The 19,604-nt window shown below is 39.9% G+C and overlaps 1 protein-coding gene across 6 annotated transcripts in view; it reads left to right on the top strand.

Moving 5' to 3' along the window:
* CNOT1 (CCR4-NOT transcription complex subunit 1) overlaps positions 1-19,604 on the top strand; it is a 111,297-nt gene that overhangs the window by 30,242 nt on the left and 61,451 nt on the right. For all 6 annotated transcript variants that reach the window (XM_032424020.1, XM_032424021.1, XM_032424019.1 and 3 more), the window contains exons 3-7: positions 16,098-16,205; positions 16,764-16,862; positions 17,244-17,312; positions 17,400-17,454; positions 17,924-18,127. In XM_032424020.1, the coding sequence (XP_032279911.1) occupies positions 16,098-16,205; positions 16,764-16,862; positions 17,244-17,312; positions 17,400-17,454; positions 17,924-18,127 (535 nt within the window). The remainder of the gene's footprint in view (positions 1-16,097; positions 16,206-16,763; positions 16,863-17,243; positions 17,313-17,399; positions 17,455-17,923; positions 18,128-19,604) is intronic.

Below are 19,604 nucleotides of genomic sequence, written 5' to 3'. Positions count from 1 at the left end.
CCCCCCCCCCCCCCCCCCCCCCCCCCCCCCCCCCCCCCCCCCGCTTAAGAAAAAGATTCATCCATGTTGGAATCTGTGTCAGTACTTCATTTCTTTTTATGAGTAATAATACTACTCTATGAATATTATTTGTTATAATGAACAGTAGTCAGTTCTTTGGATATTCTAGTTTATCTGTCAGTTGGATATTTAATGTGTTTCCATTTTGTGGCTGTTGTGAGTAGTGTAGCTTTCAACATTTATAAGTTTTTGGATGGATATTTGTTTTCAGTTTTTTGGGTATATACCAAAGAATGGAATTGCTGGGTTATATGGTAACTCTAACTTTCTGGAGAGCTGCCAGATGTTATCCAGATCCACTGGATCACTTTTCATTTCCACAAGTAGTGTATGAGGGTTCCGATTTTTCCTCAACCTCACTAACATTGGTTATTTTATGTTTTTTGTTTATACCCATTCTAGTTGGTGTGAACAGGTAGCTCATTTTTTCGATAATGTAGCTAATGATGAACATCTTTTCTTTTTCTTTTTCTTTTTTTTTAAAGATTTTATTTATTTATTTGAGAGAGAGAGAATGAGAGAGAGCACATGAGATTGGGGAGGGTCAGAGGGAGAAGCAGACTCCCTGCCGAGCAGGGAGCCTGATGCGGGACTCGATCCAGGGACTCCAGGATCATGACCTGAGCCGAAGGCAGTCGCTTAACCAACTGAGCCACCCAGGCGCCCCAGCTAATGATGAACATCTTTTCATGTGCTTATTTGTGTATCTTTGGAGAACTGTCAGTTCAAATCCTTTGCCCCCCAATTTTTTGCTGACCCTGCAATTTTTATTTATTTATTTTTAAAGATTTTATTTATTCATTTGAGAGAGAGCATGAGCCTGCTCATGAGCAGGAGGAAGGGCAGCGGGAGAGGGAGAAGCAGACTTCCTGCTGAGCAGGGAGCCCAATGAGGGACTCGATCCCAGGACCCTGAGATCATGATCTGAGCTGAAGATGGACGTTTAACTGACTGAGCCACCCACATGTCCTGACCCCCCCGATTTTTAAGAATTATTGTTCTCAAGTATAGGTTTGACTTGTAAAGCATTTCATTCAATCTTTATGAAAGTTAAATAGTATACCTTAGTTGTAGTGATGGTACCCCTTTCTCATTAATAAATGGAATATCATACTTAAAATTGTATATATTGTTAAATTAAAGCTTACTAGTTGTGTGACAATAGGTAACTTCTCTGAACCTTATTTTCCTCATCTGCAAAATAAGGATAAATATAAAATTTGTCTGACATCCTTGTTAGGATTAAATGAAGTTAAGAAGAGCACCTAGTACAGTTCCTGTCATCATTTTTTTTAAAAAAATGCAAATTCTCCTTTCTCTACATTATAAATTACAGTTGTTATATAACGTAGGTAGTACATAAGTACAAGCTTGTAAATGAAATAGGTGCCTAATTATTTGAGCTAAATCTAAGAATTAATTGGGAGCTTTTTTCTCTTTTCCTTGTTTTTGGGGTGTTTGTGTGTAGAGGTTGTAGTTTAATTTTTATTTTATTTATTTGAGAGAGCGAGGGGTAGAGAGCACGAGTTGGGGGGCGAGAGGAAGGGGGAAGGAGAAGCAGACTCTTTTCTGAGCTGGGAACCCGATGTGGGGGCTCGATCCCAGAACCCGGAGATCATGACCTGAGCTGAAGGCAGACACTTAACCATTTGAGCCACCCAGGCACCCTAATTTTTTATTTTAAAGATTTTATTTATATGAGAGAGAGCACTAGCGGGGTGAGGGGCAGAGGGAGAAGCAGACTCCCCGCTGAGCAGGGAGCCCAATGCAGGGCTCGATCCCAGGATTCTGGGATCATGACCCAAGCAGATGCTTAACCGACTGAGCCACCAGGTGCCCCGGGCGCCCTAATTTTATTTTTAAAACATAATATATTGACCTGATTACCCCAGCTACCCAGTTTTTCCCTGCCCACAGGCAACTGATGTTTGCTATTTCTTAACTGTTCTTCCAAAGATACTTGCACATAAAAAATACTAAAATATCTTTTTTTTTTTTTTAAAGATTTTATTTATTTGACAGAGAGAGAGCAAGAGAGGGAATACAAGCCGGGGGAGTGGGAGAGGGAGAAGCAGGCCTCCCGCGGAGCAGGGAGCCCGATGCTGGGCTCGATCCCAGGACCCTGAGATCATGACCTGAGCTGAAGGCAGACGCTTAACGACTGAGTCACCCAAGCGCCCTTAAAATATTATTCTGACAAAGCTGAATCATGTTAAATAAAACTATTTTTAAAAAGTTAAAAAGAAAACATAGTAAAATACTTTCCATTCTTTTTTTCATATGTTGGCATATGATCGTTTTCTGTATCTTGATTGTTTCTTTTTAATTTTATTTATTTATTTATTTTTAAAGATTTTATTTATTTGTTAGAGCACAAGCAGAGGGAGAAGCAAGTTTCCCACTGAGCAAGGAGCCCAATGCGGGACTTGATCCCAGGACCCTGGGATCATGACCTGAGCCAAAGGCAGACGCTTAACCAACTGAGCCACCCAGGTGTCCCTGTTTCTTTTCTTTTCTTTCTTTCTTTCTTTTAAGATTTTATTTATTTATTTGGGAGAGAGAGTGAGAGAATGAGCAGGAGAGCACAAGCCGGGGGAGTGGCAGAGGGAGAGAGAGAAGCAGACTCCCAGTTGAGCAGGGAGCCTGATGTGGGGCTCGATCCCAGGACCCTGAGATCGTGACCTGAGCCGAAGGCAGCTGCTTAACGACTAAGCCACCCAGGTGCCCCCCTGTTTCTTTTTTAACGTACCAGTCTGTCTGAGAAATTATTCTTGGGGTGCCTGACTGGCTCAGTCAGTAGAGCATCCGATTCTTGATCTCAGGGTCGTGAGTTTGAGCCCAACTGGACGTGGAGCCTAACTTAAAAAAAAAAAAATTATTCCTTACTCTATACATAAAAAAGTTCCTTCTTTTAAGGCTATATAGGAAACCATTATACGGATGAATCATAATTTGTTTCACTATTGATGGACACTTAGGTTATATACTTTTTTGTTTTTGCTATTGACAGTGCTGTTATAACATTGTTTTTTTATATATGTATGCGTTAGCTTATTTGTAGAATAGATTCTTTGAAATTCAAGTTTGGGCCATTCTTTTTTCCTTGCTAATGGAAAAGCTCAATTCTTGGAATTAACTCAGTTCCTATTTGATTTTTTTTCTTTTCATGTAGTATTTCATTGTATACAGTACATCGTAATACCAGCTTTGTATGCTTATAGGGTTTATTGCAATTAATGCTGCTTTGATTCATTGTTCTAATACCTTCAGGGGTCCTTTTAGTAGGGAACAAAATCTAACCTCAATCTGAATTTCAGGGCCTTTTAAGTCCTTCTAAATCCTGGAATTCTCTTTGAAGAAACAAATCCAGTAACACCTCAGCAGTGAAGACTTACCCCTTTTTTCCTTTATTTGGTAAATTCTGAAAGTTGTGTTGGTCAGAGTGTGTCCTAACAATTTTATGCAGCAACTCTTTTTTTTTTTTTAATTTTTTTATTGTTATGTTAATCCCCATATATTACATCATTAGTTTTAGATATAGTGTTCCATGATTCATTGTTTGTGCATAACACCCAGTGCTCCATGCAGAACTTGCCCTCCTCAATACCCATCACCAGGCTAACCCATCCTCCCACCCTCCTTATGCAGCAACTCTTTAAGCATCTGCTGTGTACCACACATTGTTGTTTTTTTTTTTTTAAGATTTTATTTATTTATTTGAGACAGAGCCAGCACATGTACGAGCTGGAGGAAGGGCAAAGGGGGAGGGAGAGACATGCAGATTCCATGCCGAGCATGGACCCTGATGCAGGGCTTGATCTCACAACCCTGAGATCATGACCTGAGCTGAAATCAAGAGTTGAATGCTTAATCGACTGAGCCACCCGGGTGCTCCCCTTCACATCTTAATTTAAAAAGCATGATAATGGCATGCCTCAGTCGGTTAAACATTCTGCTCAGGTCAGGATCTTAGGGTGAATTGGAACCCCACTTGGGGCTCTGCACTGGGTGTGGAGCCTGCTTAGGATTCTCTTTCCCTCTCTTTCCCTCCCACTTTGCCCCTCCCCAGCTTTCATGGGTGTGCACTCACCATCTCTTAAAAAAAAAAAAAAAAAGGCACAGTAATTTTCTAAACATGTACTGTCCAGTTAACACTCACATTTCTTGTTTTGTCTCATCTAAAAAATTTTATCGGGGCGCCTGGGTGGCTCAGTCAGTTAAGTATCTGCCTTCAGCTCAGGTCATGATCTCATGGTCCTGGGATTGAGCCCTGCATCGGGCTCCTTGCTCGGCGGGGAGCCTGCTTCTCCCTCTCCCTCTGCTGTTCCACCTGCCTGTGCTCTCTCTGTCAAATAAATAAAATCGTTAAAAAAAAATTTCTTTTGATCACACTTGGGTTTGAAATAGGATCCAAATACAATAAACGTTTGTTGCATTGGTCCTTAACCAAATCTCTTAAAATCTGTGATTTTTCCTCACTCTTTTTTTTTCTTGTAATTATTTTGTTAAGTCAGATTGTCTTTTTTTTTAGATTTTTACTTATTTATTTATTTATTTGACAGAGAGACAGCGAGAGAGGGAACACAAGCAGGGGGGAGTGGGAGAGGGAGAAGCAGGCTTCCTGCTGAGCAGGGAGCCCAATGCGGGACTTGATCCCAGGACCCTGGGATCATGACCTGAGCCGAAGGCAGACGCTCAACGACTGAGCCACCCAGGCGCCCAGTCAGATTGTCTAGTAGTTACCCACAGTGTGAATTTTGCCATGGTGGTGTTTAACGCATTCTTATGTCGCTTGTATTTTCTGTAAGTTAGTAAATTTAGAAGCGCAATCAGATTAAGATTTTTCCTCCTTTAGGACAGTTTATAGTTGGTGGTGTATACTTTTCATCAGGAGGTTTGCAGTGTCTGGTTGCCTCTACTTTTGTGATTTTTAGCAGGCTTTGTTCATTGACTGGATTCATTAATTTGTTAGGGATTGCAAAATGATGGTACTCTTACTGTCATGCATTCTTTTTTTATTTTTTAAAGATTTTTTTAAAGATTTTATTCATTTATTTGACAGCACAAGCAGGGGGAGCAGCAGGCAGAGAGATGGAGAAGCAGACTCCCCACTGAGCAAGGAACCCGATGTGGGGCTCGATCCCAGAACCCTGGGATCATGACCTGAGCTGAAGGCAGACGTATAACCTTCTGAGCCATCCAGGCGTCCCACTCTTACGCGTTGTTGAAATAGTTCTGTAAAGGGAAACTTGCCCTTACCAACTGTATGGTTACCTGAGGTACATTGTATATAGGAAGGGCAGGATCAGTGCTTGATTCTTTATTTGCCAGTTTTCAAAGTGACTTTTCCTAGCATCTTCCAAACATGACCAATATATGAGGTTTTTAGTATTCTTAGGAACTCATGTATTTTTTTTTTTAAGGTTTATTTTTTTAGAGAGCGAGCGTGTGTGTGTGTACACATGTGGATGGGAGGAGGGGCGGAGGGAGAGGAGAGAATCCCAAACAGACTCCCCTCTGAGTGCAGAGCTTCATGTGGGGCTCCATACCACGACCCCGAGATGATGACCTGAGCCGAAATCAAGAGTCAGTCACTCAACAGACTGAGCCACCCAGGTGCCCCAGGAACTCATGTATTTTTAACATATTTGATATATTTGAGTCAATTGAAAAGTATTACTGATGACACTCTTTGGCCAGTGAATGTTTATTCTTGTTGGCTTTGGAGTCCTTTGTACCCCTATTTATTTTATGTTATTTTATGTTATTTTGTTAGTCATCATACAGTACATCATTAGTTTTTTTGTTTTTTTGTTTTTTAAGATTTTATATATTTATTTGACAGAGAGAGACACAGTGAGAGAGGGAACACAAGCAGGGGGAGAGGGAGAGGGAGAAGGAGAAGCAGGCTCCCCACGGAGCAGGGAGCCCAGTGCGGGGCTCGATCCCAGGACCCTGGGATCATGACCTGAGCCGAAGGCAGACACTTAATGACTGAGCCGCCCAGGTGCCCCCAGTACATCATTAGTTTTTGTTGTAGTGTTCCATGATTCATTGTCTGTGCATAACACTCAGTACTCCATGCAGTATGTGCCCTCCTTAATACCCATCACCGGGCTAACCCATCCTCCCACCCCCTGCCCCTATTTTTGTAGTATTTATAGTCCTTGATGTCATTTCAGAAACACTGGAAACTAAAATATTGTAGATTCATCTTGTGTATTTTTTACTTACCACCTGGTATTAGCTTGGTTTTATTTTAGTGGGAAATGGTATATGGAGATCATCTCTCGAGTTAAAAAGTGATTCAAGAAGAGAGCTTAGGTGATGCAAACAAACTTTATTTAGTACTTCATTAACTGAACAGTCCCCGTTAGGAGAACTGCAAAGTGGGGCAGAAGGCAAGAAGCTATTTTTATAGAATAACAAAAAAGAAGAGACAAATGTGAAACATTTGGTTGGCTGGGGCCACATAGTCAACCTTGTTTAAGGTGAGAAGGCCCAGAGTTGGCTTGGCCTTTGGGGTCACCTAAATATGCTGCATTTCTGGTCAAGTGGAGCATTTACAGGGACTCGAAAGTTATCTAAGTTTTGGTTTGCTGACATGGCATCCTGGGCAGGAATGGCACCATTTTGGGCCTAGAAAGTTATTTCAACACTTGTATTGCTTACTGATGATCAGTTGTTCATTATTAGGCCTTTCAGTAGACCGAGGTAAAGAGAAAATACACCATGAATTCATACTGATACTACTGATATTCCCAATTTACCTTCAGTTCATGATTTGAAATCTCCGTTTTTCCCCATGCACAAAACCTAGTTTTCAGTGATTAAAAAAAATCATTTATTCTGTTCCACACTGCACAATCAAGAGTTTCAGACTAACAGTCCTGACACTGTTAACAGCACTATGATTATGGAAAATAGTTTACTTTTTTGGGAGGTAGGGGGGAAGGGGGGGAACCCTTAGGGTATCGCAGAGGTATCCCTAGGCGTATCTCAAAGATAATGTGAGTTTGGTTCCAGACCATTGCAATAAAGTGAGTCAAGTGAAATTTAAAAGTCCCATTTATACTGTAGTATAGCCTGTTAAGTATGTAATATCATTATGTCTAAAAAGTGTACATACATCCATTAAAAAATACTTCATTGCTAAAACATGTTAACCATCATATAAGCTTTCAGCAAGGTTAATCTTTTTGCCGGTGGAAGGTCTTGCCTTCTGTCGATGGCTGCTGACTAGCCAGGGTGGTGGTTGCTGAAAGGTTGGAGTGGCTGTGGCAGTTTTTAACATAAGACAACAGTGAAGTTTGCCACATTGATTGATTCTTCCTTTCATGAATGATTTCTCTGTAGCATGTGACGTTCTTTGATGGCATTTTGCCCACAGTAGAACTTATTTCAAAATTGGAGTCAGTCCTAGGCCACCTTGGTGGCTCAGTTGGTGGAGCGTCCAACTCTTGATTTTGGCTCAGGTCATAAACTCTTAGGTTCGTAAGATGGAGCCCCACATTGCACTCCGTGCTCAGCGTGGAGTCTGCTGTTCGTTTTCCTTTGCTTCTCCTCCTGCTTGTGTACACTTTCTCTCTCAAATAAATAAGTACATAAATAAAATCTTAAAAACATTTTAGCCCTCTCAAATCCTTCTGCTGCTTTATCAGCTAAGTTTATGTAATATTCTAAACTTTGTTGTCATTCAGTATCTTCACCAGGAGTAAATTCCATCTCAAGAAAATTTCTTTGCTCATTCAAAAGAATCAACTCTTCATCTGTTAAAGTTTTATCATGAGATTGCAGCAATTAAGTTACATCATCAGGCTCCACTTCCAGTTCTGGTTCTCTTGCTATTTCTACCACATCTGCAGTTACTTCTTCCACTGAAGCCTTCAGCAACCCTGAAGTAATCCTTGAGGGTTGGAATCATCTTCCATTAACTCCTGTTAATGTTGATATTTTGACCTCTTCCCGTGAATCATGAATGTTCTTCTTGGATGGCATCTAGAATGGTAAATCCTTCCCAGAAGGTTTTCAGTTTACTTTGCCCAGATCCATTAAAGATACTGCTATGTGTAGTGGCTCTAGCTTTAAGAAACGTATTTCTTTTTTTTTTTTAAAGATTTTATTTATTTGACAGAGAGAGGCAAAGCAAGAGAGGGAACACAAGCAGGGGGAGTGGGAGAGGGAGAAGCAGGCTTCCCGCTGAGCAGGGAGCCTGATGCGGGGCTTGATCCCAGCTCCCTGGGATCATGACCTGAGCTGAAGGCAGACACTTAATGACTGAGCCACGCAGGCGCCCCAAGAAACGTATTTCTTAAATAGTAAACCTGGAAAGTCGGAATGACTACTTGATCCATGGGCTGCAGAATTGATATTGTGTTAGCAGACATGAAAACAACATTAATCTTGTTATACATCTTCATCATAGCTCTTGGGTGACTGTGCATTGTCAAGGATCAGTAATATTTTGAAAGAAATCTCTTTCTGAATAGTATGTCTCAACAGTTAGCTTCAAATATTCAGTAAACCATGTCGTAAACAAATGTGTTGTCCTCCAGGGTTTTGTTCCATTTAGAGTGCACAGGCAGGGTCAGTTTAGCATAATTTGTAAGAGCCCTAGGATTTTCAGAATGGTAAGTGAACTTAGGCTTCAACTTACAGTCACCTGCTGCATTAGTCCCTAACAAGAGTGTCAGCCTGTCCTTTGAAGCAGGCATTGACTTCTCTCTAGCTGTGGAAGTCCTAAATGGCATCTCTTCTAATAGAAGTCTGTTTCCATCTGCATTGAAAATCTGTTTACTGTAGCCGCCTTCATTATCAGGCCAGATCTTCTGAATAACTTGTAGCTTCTACATCAGCCTTTGCTTCACTTTGTATTTTTATGGAGACTGTTTCTTTCCTTAAACCCCATGAGCCAACCTCTGCTAGCTTCACATTTTTCTTCTGCAGCTTCCTCACCTATCTTAGGCTTTATACAATTGAAGACAGGTTAGGGCCTTGCTCTCTATTAGGCTTTGGCTTAAGGGAATGTTGTGGCTGGTTTGATCTATGTAGACCACAAAAACTTTCTCCATACCAGCAATAAGACTCTTCTGCTTTCTTATTATCATTTGTGTGTTCACTGGAGTAACACTTTTAATTTACTTTAAGAAATTTTTTGTTTGCATTTACACCTTGGGTGACTTAAGCACAAGAGGACTAGTTTTGGCCTGTTTGACTTTCAACATGCCTTTCTCAACTAACCTTAATCATTTCTATCTTTTTATTTCAAGTGAGATAAGTTTCGCTCTTCAACTCTTAGGAGGCCTGGTCTAATTTCAATATTGCTGTGTCTCAAGTAATAGAGGGAAAGTTTGGGGGAGCAGCCAGTTGATGGAGTAATCACAACACATGACCTTTATTATGTTTGCCGTCTTACATGGGCATAGTTCAAGGTGCCCCGAAACAAATACAGTAGTAACATCAGAGATCACTGATCACAGATTAGCATAAGAAATATAATGGGAAGGGGCGCCTGGTTGTTAAGCATCTGCCTTCGGCTCAGATCGTGATCTCAGGGTCCTGGAATCGAGCCCCACGTTGGGCTCCCTGCTCAGTGGGAAGCCTGCTTGTCCCTCTTCCTCTCTCTCTCCCACTCCCCCTGCTTGTGTTCCCTCTCTTACTGTGTCTCTCTCTGTCAAATAAATAAATAAAATCTTGGGGCACCTGGGTGGCTCAGTTGTTAAGCGTCTTCCTTCGGCTCAGGTCATGATCCTAGGGTCCTGGGATCGAGCCCCGCATGGGGCTCCCTGCTCAGCGGGAAGCCTGCTTCTTCCTCTCCCACTCTCCCTGCTTGTGTTCCCTCTCTCGCTGTGTCTCTCTCTGTCAAATAAATAAAATCTTAAAAAAATAAATAAAATCTTAAAAAAATATATGGGAAAATTTGAAATAATTGTGAGAATTACCAAAATGTGACACAGAGACAAGAAATAAGCAAGTGCTTTTGCAGAAATGGCACTGATACGCAGTTGCCACAGACCTTCAGTTTGAACAACAAAAAACATTACCTGCAAAGTGCAGTAAAGTGAAGTGCAATAAAATGAGATACGGCTATGTATCTCACCAGAGATGTACCATCAAATTAATGTATTAAAGTTATTTAGAGTAGTTCTTGGCATAGTTATACCACCAATTGGATATAGCTTTGGCTTCATTGTTTTCGTATTATTTTCAGTATTTAGGGAATACTTTTTTTTTTTTTTTTTTAAGATTTTATTTATTTATTTGACAGAGAGAGAGCGAGAGAGGGAACACAAGCAGGGGGAATGGGAGAGGGAGAAGCAGGCTTCCCGCGGAGCAGGGAGCCCAATGCGGGGCTCGATCCCAGGACCCTGGGATCATGACCTGAGCCGAAGGCAGATGCTTAACGACTGAGCCACCCACTTTCTTAATAATTTAATTTTGCTTGGTAATTAGGTAAAGTTTTTGTTCCCAAAGTTAAATCTGTAAAACAACTTTTTTTTTTTTTTTAAGATTTTATTTATTTATTTGACAGAGACACAGCGAGAGAGGGAACACAAGCAGGGGGAGTGGGAGAGGGAGAAGCAGGCTTCCCTTCAAGCAGGGAGCCCGATGCGGGGCTCGATCCCAGGACCCTGGGATCATGACCTGAGCCGAAGGCAGACGCTTAACGACTGAGCCACCCAGGCGCCCCTGTAAAACAACTTTTATTCAAAAAGCAATTTAGTTTTTTTAATTTTGTTGTGTTAATCACCATACATTACATCATTAGAAATGTGGTTTCTGGTTGTCATTTTTTAAAGTAGTTGATCTAGGTTTCTAAATGGATAGTCTCTTTTAATGGCTCATCTTGCCCCAGATTCATCACTTGAATAAAGGATAATGATATATGTTTTGGGACATTTATCAGTCCTAGACATTTTTATTTCTGGAATTATCAGTCTCAGATAGAATTCTGATGATTTGGTCTGTCATTTGAGGTGGTAATAATGAACTATCTTCCTTTTCTCTCTGGACTTTTTTCAAGAGTATGTTTCAGAGAGAGAGAGAGATGGGGGAGAAGGAACACAAGCAGGGGGAGCGGGAGAGGGAGAAGCAGGCTTTCTGCTGAGCAGGGAGCCCGATGCGGGGCTCGATCCCAGGACCCTGGGATCATGACCTGAGCTGAAGGCAGACGCTTAACGACTGAGCCACCCAGGCGCCCCCCGAAGGCAGACTATTAACAACAGAGCCACCCAGGTGCCCCTTTCAAGAGTATGTTTTATTGGAAATGGAAATTAAAAAGTTTTTTGTTATTCAAGAACAAAAAAGTACTAAAGTTCCACCATCTTCTACTTAGAAGTTTGAAAGTTTTGTCCTTTAAATTATTTTTATGTTAGAACTACCCTGTATATTTGCTGCACAGTTTTTTCATGTTTTTTTCAATATAGTAAACTTTTTAAAGATTTTATTTTTCATTTATTTGGGAGCGAGAGCACAAGAGGGAGAAGCAGACTCCCCGCTGAGGAGGGAGCCCGATGCGCAGTCTATGTCTAGTCGCTTAACCAACTGAGCCACCCAGGCGCCCCAGTAAACTGTTTCAGATAAATGCACTATTTTTTATAAAGTAACCCAAAGTATTCATACAGATAATATAATAAAAATAGAATCAATATTTTTAAGAGTTAAAATTGTTTAACAAGTATGAAAAATACCACGATGCTTCATTAGTTCTATAGCGTATATTAGAGTCTAAAACTGTGATCATTGTAATGTAGAGAGTTACTGCCTTCAATTTAAATTTTAAAAATCTGGTGTGTTTTTTTTTGAAGTGGGGGAGTGGTAGAGGGAGAGGGAGAGAATCTTAAGCTTCATGCACAGTGCAGAGCCAACTCAGGGCTCAAGGCTCTATCTCATAACCTTGAGATCATGACTTGAGCTTAACCAACTGAGCCACCTAGGTGCCCCCAAATTTGGTACCTTATAATTGTGTAAAATCTTGGGCTTTTTGCTGTTGTTGCAGGCACAAATCATCAGAAAGCTACTGCTTTATCAATATTCCACCCAAGGAAAGATTTAACAGGGATTAATAGAAAGGGATTCTCACTATGGAAGTTAGTTGACTACCTCGTAAGATTAATCATTACCATTTATGGACAGCCTTACTAGGAATTTCCTTAAAATGAGCTAAAATAAATGTTTGAGGCTCTTTTTCTGTATAAGATTTATTATTTCATGTAATTACCCTTCACACAATTAAGTCTTTAATTCTTATGTGTTCTCTAGGGCAAATAGTGCCCCATTTTTCTAACCATTTCACATGATTTTCTGAATCTCTACCATTGTAAATGCACTATTTGTTAATGTCCCTCTTAATATGTGACTTCTAGATGAGAATTTGTTACTCTAGCCACAGATCAGATCATTATAGAAGTATTGTAGATTGCATTTGATACAGTTTATTTATTTATTTATTTATTTATTTTTAAGATTGTATTTATTTATTTGAGAGAGAGAGAATGAGAGACAGCATGAGAGGGGTTAGGGTCAGAGGGTGAAGCAGACCCCCTGCCGAGCAGGGAGCCCGATGCGGGACTCGATCCAGGGACTCCAGGACCATGACCTGAGCCGAAGGCAGTTGCTTAACCAACTGAGCCACCCAGGCGCCCTACAGTTAATTTATTTTTAATATAGCCTAAAGATTTTATTATCAGATTGTAATGTACTTAACTAAAACTTTGAATAATTTTACTGGTCTCCCGTGTCCAATGGGTGGAATGGTGTAAATTTTAAGTGAAAATGCATGGGGCTTGATCTTGTGGGATCAAGGTTTTATTTCAACATCTTTGCAATCCAAGATCATGCTTTTATTTTTTTAAAGATTTTTTTATTTATTTGACAGAGACACAGCGAGAGAGGGAACACAAGTAGGGGGAGTGGGGGAGGGAGAAGCAGGCCTCCCGCAGAGCAGGGAGCCCAATGGGGGACTCTGTCCCAGGACCCTGGGATCATGATCCAAGCTGAAGGCAGATGCTTAACGACTGAGCCACCCGGGCGCCCCCAAGATCATGCTTTTAAAATAGCACTTCTGTTTTAGAAAACAAAACAAAACAGTTGCTTCTAGTGAAGGGCAGCATAGTATCACTGAATGAATATTCTATTCACCTAACAGTTAAAAAAAAAAACAACACAGCTTCTGATCCTACCACTACCCTGTAAGTTATGCGTGACATTTTTTAGTCATTGCAACCTGGACTTTCTAAAAAAAAAAACTTTGTCTGTAATATGGTATTGTTTGTACTTCTTAGGGTTGTTGGTAAGATTGGCTATAAAAGCAATTGTAAAATTATGTAATATTGTAGAAGTAAATGTGAAGGATAAGAAGGGAGGTTTGTAAAATATATTCCTTTTCAAGTTAAAACAAAAACTGAAAACTTTTTTTTTTTTAAAGATCTTATTTATTTATTTGACAGAGACACAGTGAGAGAGGGAACACAAGCAAGGGGGAGTGGGAGAGGGAGAAGCAGGCCTCCCGCTGAGCAGGGAGCCCGTTGTGGGGCTGGATCCCAGGACCCTGGGATCATGACTTGAGCCGGAGGCAGATGCTTAACGACTGAGCCACCCAGGTGCCCCAACATTTTTTTGTTTTTTAAAGATTTTATTTGAGAGAGAGCGCGCGCGAGCAGGGAGGGGCAGAGGAGGAGGGAGAAAGAATCTGAAGCAAACTCCACACTGAGTGCAGAGCCTGACATGGGGCTCGATCCCACAACCCTGAGATCATGACCCAAGCTGAAACCAGGAGTCTGACGCTTAACTGACTGAGCCACCCAGGTGCCCCTGTTTTGTTTGTTTGTTTGTTTGGTCATTGATAGTGTAGTGGAATATCTCTTCCAGTTTTTAGATTGGTTTAACAGCAACAGATAAGTCAGTAGGTTCATTAACCGTGATCTAGGCTCTTGATTCCCTGTGACCTTTTTTTTTGGTTATTAAATGCATTTGGATACTATTTACTTTTTGCCTCAAATGATCTTTCCTCAAGCTCTATCTGTGGTGGTTGTTACCTCAGTATTTTAAGTCTCAGCTTACATGTTACATCATTAGGAAGGCCTTTCTGATGTACCATTCTCCTCTCCTATCCATATCACATAACCTTGTTTTGTTTTTTTAAATGACAGTTAATATCAGAAATTCTTCATACTTTTTTCCCCTATGAGAACATACTTCATGAGAGCTACAGAGCCCATTGGTCTCTCTTGCTGTATTGAATAGTATCTAGTATGTACTCAAATATTTGTTAAGCCAGATATTCTTTTTTTTTTTTCTTCCTAAAGATTTTATTTATTTATGTATTTGACAGAGAGAGAGAGAGAGAGCAAGCACACGCGCACAAGTAGGCAGAGCGCCAGGGAGAGGGAGGAGGCTCCTTGCTGAGCGGAGATTCCCGATGCAGGGTTCGATCCCAGGACCCTGGGATCATGACCTGAGCCAAAGGCAGACACTTAACTGAGCCACCCAGGGACCCCAAAGCCAAATATTCTTGTTCATTTGAGGGAGAGGTCCATTTGGTTGGAACAGAAGTAATTTTATTCCTGATTAATTGGAATTGCCTCTTTAAGATGTTTTTAGCATTCTGGGGGATAGGAAAAAATAATCTCTGTTTTTACAGGACTTAAGGAACTGTAAGAACCCATAGAAACAATATATTGTGAATAGGTTCACAGTAATTTTTAGATATGTAGAGGTTCTTACTTAATTATCTGATTTTATTGATTTTTAACTTTAAGATGTCTGTGGGACAGTGTAAAAATTGGTCTTATTTAACCCCCTGCATTTTCTGCGTGGGGAAAACTGAAACTCAAATAACTTAGCCAGGTACCACATAATCATGATTCAGTGGAAAACGCATAGGCTTTGGAGTTGGGCTATAAATTCTGATTTCTCAGCTCATCCACTATGGGATTTAAGGCTCGTGTAGTCTGATATAAGTGTTCATCTCTTCATCTATAAAATTGCAGTAAATTTTGCAGAGTTGTTGAAGATTAAACCAAAGAATCTCAGGATCATACTTAGCCTAAAGTGTAAGAAAATATTATTTGTATTATTTTTAAAAAGCATTTAATAAACAAATGATTACTTATTGTGTGCTAAGCTCTTTTCTAGGTGCGAAGAAGTGAGCACAACTACTCAAATTCCCTCTCTTGTGCAACTTAAAGTCTAGTGAGGGACATAGAAAATAAATTACCGGGTGGTCATAAGCTCTATGGGGAAAAGTAAAGCAGGGTGAAGGGGTGATGATGGGGCTGGTCATGTAGTTATGAAAGGAACTGAGAGAACAGCCCATGTGTAGATAACTGAAGCTTTCTAATTAGAATAACAAGTACAAACATTGATAAATTTGAGAAACAGCAAGAAACTAATGGAGCTTGAGGGCAGCATCTAAAGTACTGAAATCAGACTTTTTTAAAATTTTTGTGTATTTATCTTTTTTTAAGTAAGCTCCACGCCCAGTGTGGAGCCAAATTCGAGGCTTGAACTCAAAACCCTGAGATCAAGACCTGAGCTGAGATCAAGAGCCAGATGCTTAACCCACTGAGCCACCCCGTGTCCCCAGACTGGTTTTTTAGGGAGTTGCCTTGTAGGCTATTGGAAAGAGTTACAGTTGTGTTAGAGAGATTTCAAGTTACATTTTTAGGGCATAAATAATGCATAGAAAAAGTGGTATTTTCATAACTCCAGTTACAGAATTGTTGCATTATAACTTAAAAAAAAAAGAAACAAAAACTCTACATGTCATTTATGCTACTTGGTGTTTTGGTTTAGATATTGACCAAAGTACACACAGTTATTTATATGGACTAATTAATTTCTTCTATTTTTTCCTGCCAGTGACTGTAGGAAGCATTTAAAAAACATATAATTATAAAATACCTGTACGTCTATTTCATTAATTCCTATAACTCTTATTCAGAATGAACAATTAATGTAATTTGGGATTTTGCCTAGAGATTTTTTTTTAATTCTTCTTAATGGTGTCTACAAATTCGTATTTTTCGTCTTTCTAGATTGTGAATCGGCACGGTCCTGAGGCAGACAGGCATTTATTACGCTGCCTATTTTCGCATGTGGATTTCAGTGGCGATGGTAAAAGCAGTGGCAAAGATTTTCATCAGGTATTGGGGCTTACAGAGTTTATGTTTACTTAGATCTAGTTGTTTAATGAATTGCATTTTGGGCATTGTGTAGCAAATACACCTACAGAACATCCAGAGATAATTTTACCTGAACGGCTAGAAGGTGTTGGGACTTGTCCTTTTTTTTGTCCTTCCCTTCTCCTGCCTGGCTGCAGACCATTAATAGCTACCTAGGTCAGGCTTAGATTGCTGGGAATCAGACCTGCCTCCAGGAAGCAGGAATGTGGGGGAAGTCTTGCTTGACAAGTAAGGCAGAGAGGGGATCTCTTTTTCTAGAAAGAATTTCTTTGGCTTAATTTTCAGTCTGGTAGTAGTTTGTCATTATATTGTTCCTTATAGTTACTTGTCAAGGGAAACTATTCTGTAGAGGTGTTGGTGTTAACTTACTGCTCGTAGACTCTAAGTAGTTTAAATGGGATTTTTAAAGAGGTAATTTTGATAATGTATAGAAACAATATACAATTAGTGTTCTGAGCACCTCTATGTTTGTGAAGATGAATGTTAGTGCTAATGAAGATTCACTTTTTATTTTTAAAGACTCAGTTTCTGATTCAGGAGTGTGCGTCGCTGATTACAAAGCCAAATTTTATCTCGACGCTGTCCTATGCCATTGATAATCCATTGCACTATCAGAAGGTTGGTATTGCTTTTATCTTTAGTAGTCCTAAGAACGTGACTTTCTAAAAAGGCCTTAAACCTTGATCTCATAATGACAGGTCTTAATTTGAAAATTGTAGTAGGTAGTTCGGGGTTTTTTAGTTTTCTAGCAAAATCAAGACAGTTAGTTTGATAATAAGTAGAAACTTACTAAAACCAGATCATGTGAAGGCTTAAGATTGTCAGTTCACAGTCCTAGGACATGAGGTATTGTTTCTATCATGACTACAGAATTCTGTCACTTCTGTGTAGCACCATAATTGGGTGAATAGATATGTTTATAAAACTTCTTGAAAATTGTAAGTTCTTTTTTTTTTTTTAAGTTCTTCTTGTTTTAAAATAAAGTTTGGTTTGTTTCAGAGTTTAAAGCCTGCACCCCACTTATTTGCCCAGCTGAGTAAAGTTCTCAAGTTAAGCAAAGTACAAGAGGTAAGTGATTTAAGAAGAGAGAGAGGCAAAATTGGAATTACAAACAGTTACTTGACTCTTTGATCAATCTAACCCCTCTTGTTTCAGGTAATTTTTGGCCTTGCCCTCTTAAATTCTTCCAGCTCAGATCTCAGAGGTTTTGGTAAGTTCTTTTTTTCTTAAAGATCCTGTAGTGAAGTTATTTCTTTAAAATCCACGAGTTTTTGAATCTTGAGGCTCCATAGATTAGAGAGTAAGATAGAATCTAAGATTATTTTCTTTTGGTCTGTCTTATGAATGTATGTATGGTAAAAACATTATAAAACCTACCTTCAAAACCATATTTAAGTGTATAGTTTAGTAGTGTTAACTATATTCACATTGTGTAAGAGATGTCTGAAACTTCTTCATTTTGCAAAACTGAAACACTGTACCCACTGAACAATTCTCCATCCCACCCGGTCCCTGGCAATTGGCCTCTTATTTTATACCTGCTGACTACAGCTGTGAAAACATCAGAGGGTGAGGGGTGAGTTGGTGAATGAGAATGGTGGTCATCTGTGTTCTGATGGGACTTTTTACCTATTGTGGTGCAATAGTAACTTGTGGTTTTTGGTTTACCTGACTTCCAGCTGCCCAGTTTATCAAACAGAAGCTTCCTGATCTTCTGCGTTCTTACATTGACGCAGACGTCAGTGGAAATCAAGAAGGTGGCTTCCAAGATATAGCAATAGAGGTCCTACATCTCCTCCTCTCCCATCTCCTCTTTGGGCAGAAGGGAGCCTTTGGAGTTGGACAGGAACAAATAGACGCTTTTCTTAAGACGCTGCGCAGAGGTAAAGGAGTGTCTGTTGCCTACAAAAGATGATTTCTTTGGATGAACACAAACACACGACAGAAGGATTTTAGAATACAAGTGAAGACCCATGATTTACTTTTCTATACTTAAGTTGGTAATTTTTTAAGAGAATTTTGTGATAATCACTTTCACATAGGAAAGTGATTAAAGCCTCATGGGAAAGGAACATAACTTCAATAATCTTGTTCTATAGATAACAATCTCAGTTAAGACTTGGTATGTTTCCATGTAGTCTTTTTTTCTCCTTTAGGGTGATGGAGACTGCATTGTTGTGACATACTCTTTTTACTTTAAAAAATTGGTCATTATTGATATGCCCACTCTACTTCTTGGGCTATTTGAATTGCTATGCTGAGATAACTCCTGGTCCTATTGTTGATGTTCTTCTTTTCTCTGATCTTTGTTTTATAGAAATGAGTAGTCTTTTTAAAACAAATCTTGGATTATACACTAACCACTATCCATTTTCACTGTTACTTTTTATAGTTGAGTTCAAAAAATATTTTAAAAGATTTATTTGAGAGAGAAAGAAAATGCACACCAGCTGGGGGGAAGGGCAGAGGGAGAGGGAGAAGAGAAGCAGACTCCCCATTGAGCACAGGGGTCAGTCCCAGGACTCTGAGACCATGACTTGACATGAAAAAAGAGTTGTACACTTAACTGACTGAGCCACCCAGATGCCCCTTAATTAATTAATTAATTAATTAAATTTAAAAAAATATTTATTTGACAGAGGGAGAGAGAGAGAGAGAGACAGCGAGAGAGGTAACACAAGCAGGGGGAGTGGGAGAGGGAGAAGCAGGCTTCCCGCCGAGCAGGGAGCCCGATGCGGGTCTCGATCCCAGGACCCAGGGATCATGACCTGAGCAGAAGGCAGTCGCTTAACCAACGGAGCCACCCAGGCACCCCGAGGTGCCCCTTAATTTAAAATTTTCTAAAGTTTACTTATTTAAGTAATCTCTACACCCAATGAGAGGCTTGAACTCACAATCCTAAGATCAAGAGTCCCATGCTGCATCAGTTGAGCCAGCCAGGTGCCCCCTATATAGTTTAATTTTAAACTGCATTAACTTTCACAGTGAAAAATTTTTTTCTTGTAAGTGAAATAAATAGACTGTGATATTCTAATTATCTCTGATGTCTTCTTTGTATGGGAACTGAGACTCCTACTGTGAAAATTTGAGGTAATATTTAGGATGTGAATTGGTCACTAGGTATCGGTAAAAGATGGAAGATTTCTACGGTCTGAAGAGAAACCAGACTATGGTCACTAGGTATTGGGATCCTAATACAAAAACTTACAAATATACCCAAGCAATTTTTGTGATGCGAAAACATTCATATTTTGGAATTGGTGTTAAGGTCATAACTTGAGCTCGCTGGATTGGAAAAAACTGAAAAAAACTTTGAAAATGAACTTGTGGAAGTTTCAGGTTTGGGGGGCTTTTAGAGAG

The sequence above is a fragment of the Phoca vitulina genome, unplaced genomic scaffold, assembly GCF_004348235.1.
Source record: "Phoca vitulina isolate PV1807 unplaced genomic scaffold, GSC_HSeal_1.0 scaffold30, whole genome shotgun sequence".
In the NCBI taxonomy this organism is placed as follows: Eukaryota; Metazoa; Chordata; class Mammalia; order Carnivora; family Phocidae; genus Phoca; species Phoca vitulina.
Note: the sequence above shows the minus strand (reverse complement) of the source record. Positions and strands in the feature narration are given on the sequence as shown.